Source organism: Liolophura sinensis, chromosome 7 (genome assembly GCF_032854445.1).
Source record: "Liolophura sinensis isolate JHLJ2023 chromosome 7, CUHK_Ljap_v2, whole genome shotgun sequence".
NCBI classification, from domain to species: Eukaryota; Metazoa; Mollusca; class Polyplacophora; order Chitonida; family Chitonidae; genus Liolophura; species Liolophura sinensis.
In genome coordinates this window covers 30702912-30716590 of record NC_088301.1, presented here as the reverse complement: position 1 = coordinate 30716590, position 13679 = coordinate 30702912, and the positions used below count along the sequence as shown (strand labels likewise).

At 37.8% G+C, this 13679-nt stretch overlaps 1 protein-coding gene across 1 annotated transcript in view; it reads right to left on the bottom strand.

The window, feature by feature from the left end:
* LOC135470321 (DNA repair endonuclease XPF-like) overlaps window positions 1–13679 on the bottom strand; it is a 29841-nt gene that overhangs the window by 13687 nt on the left and 2475 nt on the right. The window contains exons 3-14 of the mRNA XM_064749183.1: window positions 12197–12293; window positions 11641–11723; window positions 10493–10615; window positions 10042–10099; window positions 9135–9287; window positions 7750–7863; window positions 6268–6416; window positions 4487–4540; window positions 4110–4179; window positions 2509–2596; window positions 2098–2249; window positions 520–609 (exon numbers count right to left, since the gene is read on the bottom strand). Coding sequence (XP_064605253.1) covers window positions 520–609; window positions 2098–2249; window positions 2509–2596; window positions 4110–4179; window positions 4487–4540; window positions 6268–6416; window positions 7750–7863; window positions 9135–9287; window positions 10042–10099; window positions 10493–10615; window positions 11641–11723; window positions 12197–12293 — 1231 coding nt within the window. The remainder of the gene's footprint in view (window positions 1–519; window positions 610–2097; window positions 2250–2508; window positions 2597–4109; window positions 4180–4486; window positions 4541–6267; window positions 6417–7749; window positions 7864–9134; window positions 9288–10041; window positions 10100–10492; window positions 10616–11640; window positions 11724–12196; window positions 12294–13679) is intronic.

Here is a 13679-nt window from a genome sequence, read left to right as displayed (position 1 = left end):
TTTTATACCTGTAACTCGACGTGAAGTTTTCTGTTTTTGTGAAAAGACAAAACTCAAAGCTTTTTCCAGTGAGAAATATATTCCACTTTCATTGTTATAGAGTCACCTTCCCCAGTTATAGAGTCACAGATATCATTTGTACATGTAGTCACAGATCCTAATTATAGTGTGACAGATAACAATTATAGAGTCACAGATCTTGGTTATAGGGTCAAAGATCCCAGTTATAGTTCCCACATCCCAGTTATAGTCCCATATTCAGGTGTAGAGTCACAGATCCCAGTTATAGTCCCACATTCCAGGTGTAGAGCCACAGATCCCAGTTATAGTCCCACATTCCAGGTGTAGAGTCACAGATCCCAGTTACGGAGTCACAGATCCCTACGTCATAGTCACAGATCCCACTTGCACTAATCCCATTTATACAGCCAACGAAATCTGAGTCACAGAATCCCAAGAGTCAAAGATCACACCTTCACTGAGTCACAGATGTCTTTTCGCTACGTTCACAGAGTTTACCTTCTCCGAGACCTCCTGTAACCCCAGCTTCAAGGCCACATATTTGTTGTACATCCTGGCTAAGATGGTGGACCCTCCCTCACAGAGATACTGGCAACAACCACAATAGTATTTAGTTGTTTAATTTATTGGTGATTCATTCAATTATTTATTTCTGTGATTGATTTTTTTTTTTTTTTTTATTGGTGTTTTACGCCGTACTCAAGAATATTTCACTTATACGACGGCGGCCAGCATTATGGTGGGTGGAAACCGGGCACAGCCCGGGGGAAACCAACGACCATCCGCAGGTTGCTGGCAGACCTTCCCACTTACGGCTGGAGAGGAAGCCAGCATGAGCTGGACTTGAACTCACAGCGACCACATTGGTGAGAGGCTCCTGGGTCATTACGCTGCGCTAGCGGGCTAACTGACTGAGCCACGGAGGCCCCTTCTGTGATTGAGGTTAATGCCATTTCAGTGATACATATATGATGGCTTTCAGGTTTATTGCAAAAGAAAACCAGGCAGAATTTAGAGAACACCAATGCATTTCACCAGAGTCACGGATCCCAGTTACATAACAAACAACCTCCTGCCTCAAAACTGCAGCCAAACCTGAAGTACACAACCTCACTGGTGGCAGGAGCTTGATTTAGCACACAACCTCATTCATAGCAGAACCTGGATGCTAGCACACAACCTCACTGGTGGCAGGAGCCTGATTTTAGCACACAATCTCATTGGTGGCAGGAGCCTGATTTTAGCACACAACCTCATTGGTAGCAAGTTCTGGCTCACTTTCACAAAAGTGTTTTTTGTTCATTTCTCATAACTGATGTCAACTTATGGTGCGATAGCCTAGGCATCCATCTTTTATGAAAAAGTTTACAAGAAATAAGACTTGTAGCCCTGGATTTTTGCAAGCAGTAGTCAGATGTATAAGTGAAGGAAATCGCAGTGCCCACATTAAAGGGAATGCTATTCACAAATGACATCAAATCAATAAAAGATTCACAAAAAGCAACGCCAAAATTAAAGTTATAGTTATCATACCATTTTTTTTTTTTCATTTTCATTTTTGAAGCATATTTTAAGCCTCAGCTTAGCACCCTTAATTTGGACACTTTATCCTACAGAGTTGTTTTGACAGCACTAACATCACATCCGCACATCAGCTGCTATAACAGTTTCTGGACAAATTGCTGGGGTCTTAGGTAAGCTGCAGATTAAAGCTATTTATAACACAAAAAACAAGGTTGAGAATTTTTTTGTACTAGTATATATTAGAACACATCCTAAACTTCATATTAAAAAACTAAAACCATACATATCACGTATCCTTCAAGAACTGGATTTGAACCGGTCACCTCTCACAGACTAATGAATCAAACCATGATAGGTTGTGTCAAGAGCTACAGAATGAATGATTATGTCTCAATGCAACATCAGCAATATATCAGCCTTATGCCAGAACTACTGCATAAAGTGAAATCATAAAATGTCAGAGATACAAGTACAATATATATGTGGCAATACTGTACACAGTAAAATGCTAACATGTTTCTGGTAGCAAGGTGCCGTAATACCATAACTCACATCCTTTATTTGAGTGCAGGTCCTGTCATCCTCCGCAGCAATGAGTGTTCTCCCCTGACTTGAAGATAAACCCTGCTTAACATTTTCCTCCTCTATCTCTGCCAGGATTTCTGACAAGGCCTCCCACTTAGGACACTGTTCTAGGATTGGAACTAGATTGAGAAAAGCAGAAAACCTTAACAAAGGTACAGTAAACAGAGCTTTAAGAAGCAAAAAATACACAGTCAGGTAACTTTATTTTAACATTCTATTTTTCAAAATGAATTGTCAGTTCTTGCTCAAACTTTTGTGGTTTTATGCTGTACTTGAGTATTTTGCACTTCACATGATAGCAGTATGTTGCTGAAGTAAACTACCTGCATTTCCAGCTTTTGAGAAAACTTCCTATCCAAAACATAAGCCAGAGCATACCTCTGTTTTCTTGTTGTCTTGTAGTTTCTTCTGCAACCTTGGCCTTCTTCATTGTATCTTCAGGTCCATAGATTCTCTCTTTTGCATGCTGAAAACAGACCGCAGCCGCCAACTTGTATACACTAACTCTTGTATACACTACAAGCCGCCAACTTGTATACACTAACTCTTGCATACACTACAAGCCGCCAACTTGTATACACTAACTCTTGTATACACTACAAGCTGCCAACTTGTATACACTAACTCTTGTATACACTACAAGCTGCCAACTTGTATACACTAACTCTTGTATACACTACAAGCCGCCAACTTGTATGCACCCACTCTTGTATACACTACAAGTCGCCAACTTGTATACACTCACTCTTGTATACACTACAAGCCACCAACTTGTATACACTCATTCTTGTATACACTACAAGCTGCCAACTTGTATACACTCACTCTTGTATACACTACAAGTCGCCAACTTGTATACACCCACTCTTGTATACACTACAAGTCGCCAACTTGTATACACTCACTCTTGTATACACCACAAGCCACCAACTTGTATACACTCATTCTTGTATACACTACAAGCTGCCAACTTGTATACACTAACTCTTGTATACACTACAAGCTGCCAACTTGTATACACTAACTCTTTTAACAGAAGAACAAACCCTTAATAAGAATGATTACATGTAGATATTTTTTATACCGCTTTTTATACTATCTTTCTTGGTGAAAATCAGATAAGTCTATTTGCTATATACACAAGTCTGTTACACCATTAATGTGTGCTATTAATGACTGATACATGTAAACATTTACAAATAGTTTTGTCACTGAAGTGGTAGACCTACAGGTGTAAGTTGGTTGCCTGTTAATGAACTGTGTGATTTGAGTGAATAGAAATGAAAATTGATTTACTGATTTGTATACAATGCCGTTCTCAAGAACTTTTCACTTAGTACACATGGCATGTATGTGATGGTCGTCAGGGTTATTGGTAGAGGAACCCAGAGTGTCTGACAAAACCTCTCAAGTGGTTTAAAGCTCCAGCTAAAACACTCACACATTCAACCTCATTAATATGTGTTTTAATAATTCTCCCAATGGAAACTTGAAAGCCAGTGTTTACTGGATTTGAAAAACACTATTTGATCAGATTTGTGACAACACAGTTTGGTCAAATTTGTAAAAACACAACGTGGTCAGATTTGTGACAACACAGTTTGGTCAAATTTGTAAAAACATAATGAGGTCAGATTTGTGACATCTCAATTTGGTCAGATTTGAGAGGGCCAAACTTGGTAAGATTTGTGACATCCTTATTTAGTCAGATTTATGACTGCACAATTTGGTCAGATTTGAGAGGGTCAAACTTGGTAAGATTTGAGACATCTTAATTTGGTCAGATTTATGACTGCACAATTTGGTCAGATTTGTGACAACTGTAGAGACTGTGGTCCATGTAGAGACATGCCTACTTGGTCAAATTTGTGACATGAAAATTTGGTGAGATTTGGAACAACTCAACCTAATTATTTTTGTGACATTCCAATCTGGTCAGACTTGTGACATTCCAATTTGGTCATGCCTGTTTACTTTACCACAAATAAACTGTCAGCCGCATCAAGGAAAAGCCATCCAGAGTTCTGTCCAAAAGTTTTTTCACTCGATCTGTAAATTTTAAACAGACTTCATAAACTGGTACTTAATTTCTCATGAAAAACTTTCTAACTTTACAAGAAGCAAAACATTTGTGGGAAAAAATGTACACAAAACATGAATGATTTAAGAGTTAAGGCTTCCCTGAACAGTGCCAGTGATGATGGCTACAGGCCTAAAAGCATTCTGTATACATAAAAATTCTTTCCTTTGTAGATTTCCTACAAACCTACAATACAAAAATTATGCCTTTTTCTTTATAAAGAAAGCAAAATACTATGGTAACCACTTTCAATTAAAATGCTGCAGTTAATAATACCTGATAGATTTGACGAGGCTGTAGAAGGTCACACAGTCATACTGGGTTAAGTGTCTGAAGACAAAGCAAAATGTCAACATTATACACGACATGTCCCTGGATTTATTTAAATTACTCAACAATATTTCATTTCATCATCTAGACTGTCACTGTCACTTCCTCAATTCAACTGCTGGCACAGACTTTTTCTGAATGGAGGGACCAGTTAGCTTTGCGGATTTAAGCATCTGGCATCCTCACCTTCAGAACACCACTGGTCTACAGATGTTTTATGCCAGGTTGACAGAACTGTCTATCCCATAAACAGATCCAGATTTGTTTAGGAAATGTCTGATGGCCAGCTAAATTTTATTCAATACAGAAGCAAGCCAAATTGTGGAAATGACCTGCTACATTCTTCAACAGGTATTTTTTTAAAATCAACTTCATGCTTTACATGTATGCATAAATCAAGTCAGGAATTTTGTAATTATTGTAAAAATGATGGACCATCCGACTCATGTCAATGTACAGTACATGCCTGCAAAATCTGAGTTCAGTACTAGCAGTATTTTCTAAGATACAACCCATAACATTCACATTAAAGTAAGCATAAAGCCTAATTAATAAAGTAGTATTCTAGAAATGTTCTAACAATATTTTTAAAATTTTACATGGCTTATCAACAAAATAAATAGCAAACAATTGTCACTATTTAGCCAATCGCTGGGTGATGCCATTTTGCCATGTTATAGCTATCTAGGGTGACGTCACAAAACCTAGGAGCTCTCCTGTATCATCGGTATTAAACAATGTGAAAATGAAAAAATACAAACAAAAATGCCTGATACCCAACCAGAGAGTATCAGCTCTGTTCTGTGTTCAAAGGGACGATGTTTCTTTTATTTTCTCACTCAGTCAGGGCGATGTACGTGCACACAAGCGTCGTGTTTTAGCGATCCTGTTCGTCCTCGTCCTGCGACGGTATAAGCTGTACCGACTTCAGGGAAATTACCGAACATATCAGGATCTTCTGATTGATAACAGACTGTTTCATTCAGATTTTTTTTTTTTTTTTTTTTTGATTGGTGTTTTACGCCGTACTCAAGAATATTTCACTTATATGACGGCGGCCAGCATTATGGTGGGCGGAAACCAGGCACAGCCCGGGGAAACCCACGACCATCCACAGGTTGCTGGCAGACCTTCCCACATACGGCCGGAGAGGAAGCCAGCATGAGCTAGACTTGAACTCACAGCGACCGCATTGGTGAGAGACTCCTGGGTCATTACGCTGCGCTAGCGCGCTAACCAACTGAGCCACGTAGGCCCCATTTCATTCAGATTTTGGGAAGATATTTTTGTAATAAATCTGACTTTGCCAAGAATAAAATACTGCAATGTCACAATATTTTTTTCTTCAAGCACTGACTCTCCTGAGACGCTACTCTTGCCAGCTCACCCTGACAAGTTACTGCAGTATCCTGCCCAACATGATACGGGCAGCCGTTCTCAGTTCTCTGCTCATAAATGTCTGGCCCAAAATGAATCAGTTTAACACCTAAACTGCAAAATCCATTTTATATCTGTCTATCCACTATAAGAAACCACACTGAAAATCGAGAGCTAAAAGGTTTTTTGACAGAGTGAATTGTGTGACATAGGCTGCATATGTACACTGTACATACAAAATCAAACCATGCATTTCTTGCTTGATGCTCAATAAATAAATGTGTAGTAAGTCCCAGAATTCAGTACAGTAATGTCTGGTGTATTCGGTATAGCTCAGCTGTATTGCTTACCTCAAAACCAGACGAAGTGTTTTCAGATCAGAAACCAGCTGTTTTGTCTTTGGGCCTAGCTGGTGCCAAATTGGATCGAGCTGAAGGCGGAGAACTTGATCAAAGTTACGAGTGAGGGCATTTTCTACTGTTACTTCATCGCTGTCAATCTGGTGGGATTGTAAAACAAATGAAATGTACACATTCACTTTACACATTCTACATTTAACAGCATGTACACATGTACGTCTGCAAGCTATAACCATAACGTGAGGAACAGCTTGACACCATAAAACAAGTGCATGAATGCATGTTAACATGTGACAAAGGCTCAAAATTAATCTGTTTAACTTAACAGAAAGTCTGTTGCCCTAGTGATGACAGAAGTTATTCTGTTAGTGCAGCAGATTATCCGCCGTTATATTAATCCCATCAAACATTAAGTATTAGGTATTCTGAAGTCGCCATTCATTAAGTTTCGGAACTATTTCTTACGTTCAATACCTACAAATAAATGAAATAAATGTGTACATTTACACGAATATGAGGTCTGCATGTAGCAAACTTTGACAATAATCCTTTGTTGATGCATCTAGGCAGGTTGACCATTTAAAGAACAATTACTGCCCCATGCATTTGTAAAAATATCAAGTAAACGTGTAATTATATTTGGTGGCTATATTTAGCAAGATCATATTTTACTCATAACCATGCAGCCTCAGGCGAGTATTTGAAGGAAGCAAAACAGGAAGAATCAAAGGAAATGACACCACTACACCATGCTAATAACCTTGTTAAGCACCTTACAACTCTCACTTTTATACAAACGCCTCAAATCACCACATAGAAGGGGACTAGATTTGATAATAAAATTTTTTTAAAAAAATTATGTGGATGATTGCTAATTGAATATAAAGCATGTTTACAATATTTGTTTAATTATTTGATTGGTGTTTTACGCCGTACTCAAGAATATTTCACTTATACGACAGCGGCCAGTATTATGGTGGGTGGAAACCGGGCACAGCCCGGGGGGAAACCCACAACCATCCGCAGGTTGCTGCCAGACCTTCCCACGCACGGCCGGAGAGGAAGCCAGTGTGAGCTGGACTTTAACTCAGAGCAACCGCATTGGTGATGTTTACAATAAGCGACCTAAAATATGCCTGCTGACTCAGCTGCACATTTTGCCAGATTCAAGAGTTTTACTGACTTTAAAAACGCAACATTGAGGTTTGTTTGGAAAGTAGGATGATTTCTCACTGGAAAAATGTATTTTTTGTTTCAGAAACCAAACGTTATACTTTATGACCATCATTTGCCTCTAAAGATGCACGTTTTTTTGGTGAAATCTGAGGTCATTAGTTATACATAAACCCAGATATAAAAACAGTACAGATTTATTTTCATCATAATATAGCCATGCCTACATTGAATCTAGCACATCTGGCTCCTAAATGTGCCAGGTCACAATCATAGTACTGTACTGCAGAATAAACTTACAGCTGGTGTACATCTTTTTAGTTCCTTCAAACAGGCATTAATGAGGTCTAAAATGGCTGACTGACACGCCATCATGGCTGGAGTCAAATGAAGCTGAACTTCCACTACATCAATCTGAAATCCAACATCACCAGGATTATATAAATATGTGACCGGGGAAGAGCATGTGATGTATTTATTTATTTGACTGGTGTTTTATGCTGTACTCAAGAATATATCAGTCACAAAGTGCACATTTGGAAACTGAAAAAAAAGAGAAAGAAAATTATAACTGATACATATGCTACATGTACTGAAAATATACACCCACAATGCACATTTGGAAACTGAAAAAAAAGCCCACTGATACTTTGACGTACGTGATCCAAATTAATTACCAAATGTAAAAGTAAATAATCATCTCAATAAATATAAATATTTTAAACTAGCTTGATAAAATAGGGCAAAGACCAGACTTTGATCTCCTGTTAGGCTACCTCTAGTGTTAAATTCACGGCTTTAATACTATGATAAACCTGTAAGATGTTAATACAAAGTTGGTGACCTTCACGGAAAGCTGACAATGACAACATGCGTTCTTTGAAACAAAAAAGGCTGTTAATTAATTTTAACACTGCTTTCTACTTAATAAACACACATTCAGATCTGGACCTCAATTTCTGGTAATTTCCGGTGATAAGTGCTTTATTGAAAAATTGTTTGGAGGAAGAAAATTAAAATGACCAGAGCAAACCACAGCCCCTGGCTAGTTACCTTTTAACTTCAAGCCAAATCTGGATTCAGGTCTGCGTACTCATTGGTCAATAGATAGAAGATTGATACTTTCAGTAAATGTACTTGTGTTTAAACTGAATCCTATGTTGTTATTAAGCCTATTAAAATGTTACGGAGGTGTAGTCCACAAATGGCTGGATCTGATAAATGAAATTTATTTGGGTCATGAAAATTCCCTTTAAAGGGATACAGAATCAACACTAACTGGCTGAGTGGATATATAGTAAATCTTCAACCTTTTAAAGCACACTTTTCAGTGGAAGTTTTGCATACAATTATTATGAAAATGACACTAAAATTAATTGTTTGTATCATTAAATATGCAAGCCTCATAAAACTGTGCAAATTATTTCTCTACATCCCATAGTTCTCTCAGAATGTTTGAAAATATTGGTTGCAGAGCCAGTTGAAATGGTTGAAGAGTTAAGGTTGGGTTTCCTGGGTCAAACCCTGCAGTCTTGGTCAGACTTGAATAAATCTGTCATACCTAAAATTTAGGCTAGCATAGGCTAGGCAGCCAATCAGAATTGTTTCTGTATCCCTCTAAACACAATAGGTGCAAAACTCAATATAATCGTGCAGTAAAGAAAATGGCCCTTCATAATCCTTACCTGATGTTGTTCCATGCATGAAACAACGTTAGCATGAAATCTTGGCCACAAGAAGAGTTTTCGTACAAACAAACTTTTCATCACCCTTTCCACTTGACAAAAACCAGATGTAAAAGACTCTGGGCTGTCAGAGAAGGCCTTGATAAAACCAGTCTGAAAACAAAGTTTATTCATTGTGCATGTAAAATATATTCAATTATTTATTTATTCATTCAGACATATGTCATCTTTCATAATAATCTGCATATCTTGAATGGTGTATGTACCTGTTCAACAACACATTCATGAATCTTTTTTTGTGTATTTACAAAAAAATTTAAAAAGCTCCCATGTTGTTTAATTTCTGTCTAGCCATCTCGTTCACTAGATCCATGGGTGTGGTCGCCGTGAGTTCAAGTCCAGCTCATGCTGGCTTCCTCTCCGGCCTTACGTGGGAAGGTCTGCTAGCAGCCTGCGGATGGTCGTGGGTTTCCCCCGGGCTGTGCCCAGTTTCCACCCACCATAATGCTGGCCGCCGTCGTATAATTGAAACATTCTTGAGTACGGCACAAAACACCAATCAAATAAATAAGTAAATAAATAAATAAATAAATAGATCCATGGGGAATAAGGATGTTAGCAATCTGCTACATAATAATCTATAACATCCTCTGAGACTGCCTGCCTGTAACTCTTCAATAACAGGTGTAAAATTCATTGTTTTTACTGTTGATAAAATCGAAGCTTAAATGAAGGTACACGCATGCACTTAATTACTCCATTACATAAAAATTCTGATAACACCATTATAAATATCTACTATTAAAGTTAAACAACAACCACAGTGCACCAACAAACAACACCCCTGTACAATGCGTTTGAGAAGGAAACATGCCTGAAGCCGTCTACCTAGATGCATTTTACTCACGTTGTTCTTCTGTCGATACAGTCGCAGAATAAAGGCCTCTTGGCAAGAATCTATAATCCTGTCATACAAAAATAAGAACATCATGAAAACTTTACTGATAAGCAAATGCATTAGGGTTCACACATCATGTCAAACAAGTGTGGGTTCTCCTGCAAACAGAGGGATGTTTGGTATTTCCGGCATTCTTCTAAACGTAACTCACAATTTAATGCTGATGTGTGTCTTTTTCACTCATTATGGAAATGAAACAAATCATTTGATTGTCAGGCTTTAAAAAAGAAGAAAAAAATATACATGCACCTCAAACCTTTATCTGAATATATCAGATAGTGCACGTTCATGTGTCGCTCATTCTAGCTTGAGTAGCAAAGATTAAATAAAATTTTACTAACACAATGAATAAGCAACAATATGAATGAAGACATTTCTTTTAGATGAAGCACACGCGTACTTATGAGCTTTGTAGACCAGTATTCCTGTCACATGATCAATAGGGACCCGATCTGTCAGCAAATCCACAACCAGAATGCGGGAGGTGATAAATAAAACACCTCCTTGGAGATAAATGGACTGTCTGAAAGAAAAGCAGATCGTATCTTCAAAAGACAGGGCCTGTCTCATTTCTGCCATTGCACAGGTTCACCTTGATAATATTGGCTTTTAAATAATCATTTAATCTCATAGTCATTCTGTAACTCCTTCAGGGCTCATGACTGGCATCTTTGGTGAGCAATTCAAGCTCACTCCAAATGCATGTAACACACTTCTAACAATGAAATGCCAGATGTAAAGGCACTGCTGTGAGCAATCAGAATGTACATCTTAAATTGATGATCATACCGCATCAATTTACAAACATGTGACTACAGATGTGTGCTGAGATCTCCTTGAATGATCTAATGAAGACAGTGACTAACCTGTAACTTGAATGAACTAGCTGCAGTACTTAATAGAGTCAAGCAAAATATAATCGATGACAGTTTGAAGGTGTACAAATGCACTTATTGCTTGCTTAGGCCTGTCTTTATCCTGTAATAATCCACCTATCACAATGTGTATGCTTTGGGTTTTACATCGTATATTTACTTATCATTTTTTCAATCATATATTTATTTTATTTATTTATTTGATTGGTGTTTTACCCCATCCTTAAGAATATTTCACTTATATGACGGCAGCCAGTATTATGGTGGGAGGAAACCTGGCAGACCCCAGGGGAAACCCACGACCATCCGCTGGTTACTGCAAGACCTTCCCACTTACGGCCTGAGACGAAGCCAGCATGAGCTGGACTTGAACTCACAGTGACCGCATTGGTGAAAGACTCCTGGGCCATTACGCTGCGCTAGCGCACTAACTGACTGAGCCACGGAGGCCGTTCAATCATATAACCACAAGGGGTCATGAGGCATGTGTAAATGTACATGTACTGTGCCTAATGAGACAGCAACAAGTACCATTTTTACAATCTTTGGTATGCCCCAACCCGGGTTTGATCCTGGGTTTCCCGACTTTGAGGCGGACGCACTAACCATTAAGCCAGAAAACAGAGACTGTGATGACTAAGACATATGTATGTCATATCTGTATGACACTGACCTGTCTGAGGCATTGTACTCGTTGGTGATCACCTTGGGCAGTGGTTTCACACCTTCAATCTCTAACTGCTCTGTCAAGTAGTCCTGATAACACACATGAGAAGAACCTTCAATACATTCCCATCAGAAAATGTGAACACATGTTCATCAGTTTGATCAAACAGACAAAAATCTTGGCTATAATGTATACCTGTACAGTTTTTCTTTGTATCTATGGTGAAGAGTTTCACCTCATGAATACGTAAACACTGTACATTACCAAAATATGTACATGGAAATCTGCTAAAAGTGAAATAAGGGCCACTTTTTTCCAGCCTGGAATTTGATATTTGAATTTGTCATTGGCCCTGTTCTGAAAGATATTTTACATATACAGAAATACTGATTTTTTTTATTTTTCAACATGAACACAACATAAATTAAACATTATTACATCACTAAATATAGTGTGAGCATATAAATCCAAGCTTCTTATATGGGAATGATTTTTGTACATCCCTATGAAAAAAAAACCAAAAAAAAACATCAATCGTCAACACAATTATTATCATACCCACCACTTCTGTTGAGCTAACATTGAGAACCAGTACCAGGTTTGCGGGGTCACAGTGAACCTTGATAAAGTTCTTCAGAATTCTATCAATACCAAGACCTCTGAGAAATAAAAATGAGACAGAGGTTAGTTACACTTTGAGCGAACATTTCATCTATTTTAGGTCATTTTCCATGAATGTATGCTCCAGTTCAAGATACAATACTTATACCGTTACCAGAGAAAAATTTGCCATTTCTTCATTCACTCTAATACTGACTGCTGGTGAATGATTAAAGTAAGATCAGTTGTATATTGGCATGACATACCAGTAGGCCTTTAGTGGTAAGATTCTAACCTATTTGCACACATCTACGGAAAAATACCTATTAAAAATTTCACCCACAAGCATGACCACTAAGTTGCATATTTTGCAACTTTTAATACTTTGAGAGGTCTACTCTTACAAATATGGTAAGTGGGAAGGTCTGCCAGCAACCAGCAGATGGTCATGAGTTTCCCCCAGGCTCTACCCGGTTTCCTCCAACCACAATGCTGACCTCCGTCGTATAAGTGAAATATTCTTGAGTACGGTGTAAAACACCAATCAAATAAATAAATAAATCTTACAAATACATGTTTTGAAATTTGTTTGGAAGTAAGGAGGTATGTTTGAAGGTAAAGGTGAAAACTACAGGAAAAATGGAAAACAAATCATCCAAGAGAGTTAGTTGAATTGTTCAAGTTATTGAAGCATATTGTGCATACAACATAGTCCTCCTTCGTAGTACATGGCCTGAATTTTTCATCAGGTATTTAACTAAAGCTTTATGCACAATAATTATGACAAGCTATAACAAGTTACTACTGTGGCATAGGCTACACATACATGTACAGTTCCTGACAGATTTACTCCCCCCACCCCCTCCTCGTCTCAATTACAGTCATAGGTGAATAACTAAAAAAACTTGCAAAAAAGAACAAAATGTATTTAGAATAAACAGGAATAAAAAAGTGGATTTCAATCTGAGACTGCTAGGTGGTATTTGCAAAAAGCACTAAAAAATGAATTAATGCTTGGGGTTAAACATGGTACTTAACAATTTTTCAGTCATATGACGACTAAAAACCACTAAAAAGAAAGAACACATTGTTTTCAGATGATACCTATTGTTGTACCTTTAGTGCTGAACGTCTAATAAATAAATAAATAAAGAAACTAGTAGCCTTCACAAATGACACACTGTCGCAAAATTGTCCCATAATTAGATAAGGTCAACTCTGCATTATTGTATATCAAATTAGCAAGAAAAGGGAAAAAGAATAAAAAGGAGTCAATCTGCACTTGCATACAGAAATCAAATCTTTTACCACTAAGTAGGCCTACCTAATTAGTTGAACCTAATTACATCCAGCAGTTTCTGAGAAGAAGATTTTTAAAGGTATTCACTAAAATGCAACATTACCATCAAATCATGTGACCAATCAAAAATCTCAAAGTGGCAAAA